This window comes from Chrysochloris asiatica, unplaced genomic scaffold (assembly GCF_000296735.1).
Source record: "Chrysochloris asiatica unplaced genomic scaffold, ChrAsi1.0 scaffold00520, whole genome shotgun sequence".
NCBI classification, from domain to species: Eukaryota; Metazoa; Chordata; class Mammalia; order Afrosoricida; family Chrysochloridae; genus Chrysochloris; species Chrysochloris asiatica.
In genome coordinates this window covers 213,311-215,254 of record NW_006409038.1, presented here as the reverse complement: position 1 = coordinate 215,254, position 1,944 = coordinate 213,311, and the positions used below count along the sequence as shown (strand labels likewise).

The 1,944-nt window shown below is 35.5% G+C and overlaps 1 protein-coding gene across 1 annotated transcript; it reads left to right on the top strand.

Annotated features, from left to right (window-relative positions):
* The first annotated feature begins 446 nt into the window (after positions 1 to 446).
* Positions 447 to 1,376, top strand: LOC102841974 (olfactory receptor 14A16-like). Its single transcript, XM_006877525.1, has one exon. It carries the CDS (start codon positions 447 to 449, stop codon positions 1,374 to 1,376), a length of 930 nt encoding a protein of 309 aa, XP_006877587.1.
* Positions 1,377 to 1,944: the final 568 nt, after the last annotated feature.

Sequence of the window (1,944 nt, the reverse complement as noted above, 5' to 3'; positions counted from 1 at the left end):
TAAAAAGCAACATGGTAAACAGTCGTTTTATATGCCTAAACTCATGATAAATTGAGACAAAGAAACAGAAATTTTAATAATATAGAGTACATTTAAACAATGCATGATTTCATTTTTCATGGATGAGAAGCAGTATTAAAATTCTTAGGTTAATTAGTTAACATGTATTGAATATTATATTTAGGAACACAAAGTATTCTTGATCCTTTAATCATGATCTATCTATCTATCTATCTATCTATCTATCTATCTATCTATCTATCTATCTATCATCTATCTATCTATCATCTATCTATCTATCATCTATCTATCTATCTATCTATCATCTATCTATCTATCTATCTATCTATCTATCTATCTATCTATCTAGATATAGATATATAGATATAGATGTGCATAATTTTTTGCTTTTGTTTTGTTTTTTAATGCAGAATTTTCTATGAAGAATGAACAATATGTCAATGGTGACAGAATTTATTCTCATGGGTTTTGCTATACCATGGAAGCTTCAGATTTTACAAGCTGGGATATTCTTAGTAATTTACCTGGCAGCCTTGATGGGAAATGGTCTCATTATTACCATAACATCTTTGGACCCAGGTCTCCATACACCAATGTACTTCTTCATAAGGAATCTCTCCCTCTTTGACATTTGCCTCATTTCTGCTGTTGTACCCAAAACTATTGTCAACGCCTTGACCCACAGCAACTACATCTCTTTCCTTGGATGTGTCACCCAGGTCTTTCTGGTGGCATTTTCAGCAGCCACAGAGCTGTTCCTCCTTACAATGATGTCCATTGACCGCTATGTGGCCATCTGTCACCCTCTACACTATGAGGTCATCATGAATAGGGGCACTTATGTGCAAATGATATTTTTCTCTTGCCTCAGTGGTGGTTTGTTGTCTACGTCTCACACAGCACTTACCTTTACTTTATCTTATTGTGATTTAATTGAAATTCAGCAATTCTTCTGTGATATTTCCCAGTTGTTAGCTATTTCTTGCTCAGAGCATATAACTGCAGAGATTGTACTCATTCTCATTAATGCAGTACTAGATTTCTGCTGCTTTATTTGCATTATTATCTCCTACACTTACATCTTCTCCACTGTAAGGAAGATTCCATCCACAGAAGGACAGTCAAAAGCTTACTCCACTTGCATTCCACACCTATCAGTGGTTGTACTGTTCCTCTCAACTGCCTTAGCTGCTTATCTAAAACCTATTTTAGCATCTGCATCCTTCACTGATCTCATTCTATCTGCATTCTATATTATGTTGCCTCCTTCCCTTAACCCAATCATATATGGCCTGAGAAACAAGGCCATGAAACTTGGTTTAGAGAAGTTGACTAAAAATTTATTGTCAAAGTAAAATCTACTTGATTTCCTTTAAACACACAGGTATTCTTCTATTTATTCTTTTATATTCGAACAAAGTTAATCCAAACTAGCCTGTGTTTATCTCTGGAAATACCTGGAACAATGGTGCTGAAACCTAACCTAACTAAATTAAAATGTAACCAAGATCAATGAAACTGCACTTGGGTCTGATGCTTTACAGCTTTTAAATGTTGCTATATGAAAATATGCACAAGGACGTTTATTCCCTGGTTGCTATTAGGGTGCTTTGGATTCTGTTTATTGAGCCTGCTCAAGCATTCTGTTTTAGGCTACTTTACTAACTATTGCCTTCTAATTATTTCCAATTCATAGCTATGCTATAAGACAAAAAAGAATTGCTCCTTAGGGTTTCTGTGACTGTAAAGCAGACGCATCTTACTCCCTTGGAGTGGCTGACTGGTTTGATTCACCGACCTTGTGGTTAACAGCCCAATGTTTAACCCACAGCACCACAAAAGATTGTTGCTTCCCTAAGACTGTCAATCATACAGATGTTTTATTTTGTGATCCTGTGAAGAAACATGTTCTATGTGATGGAG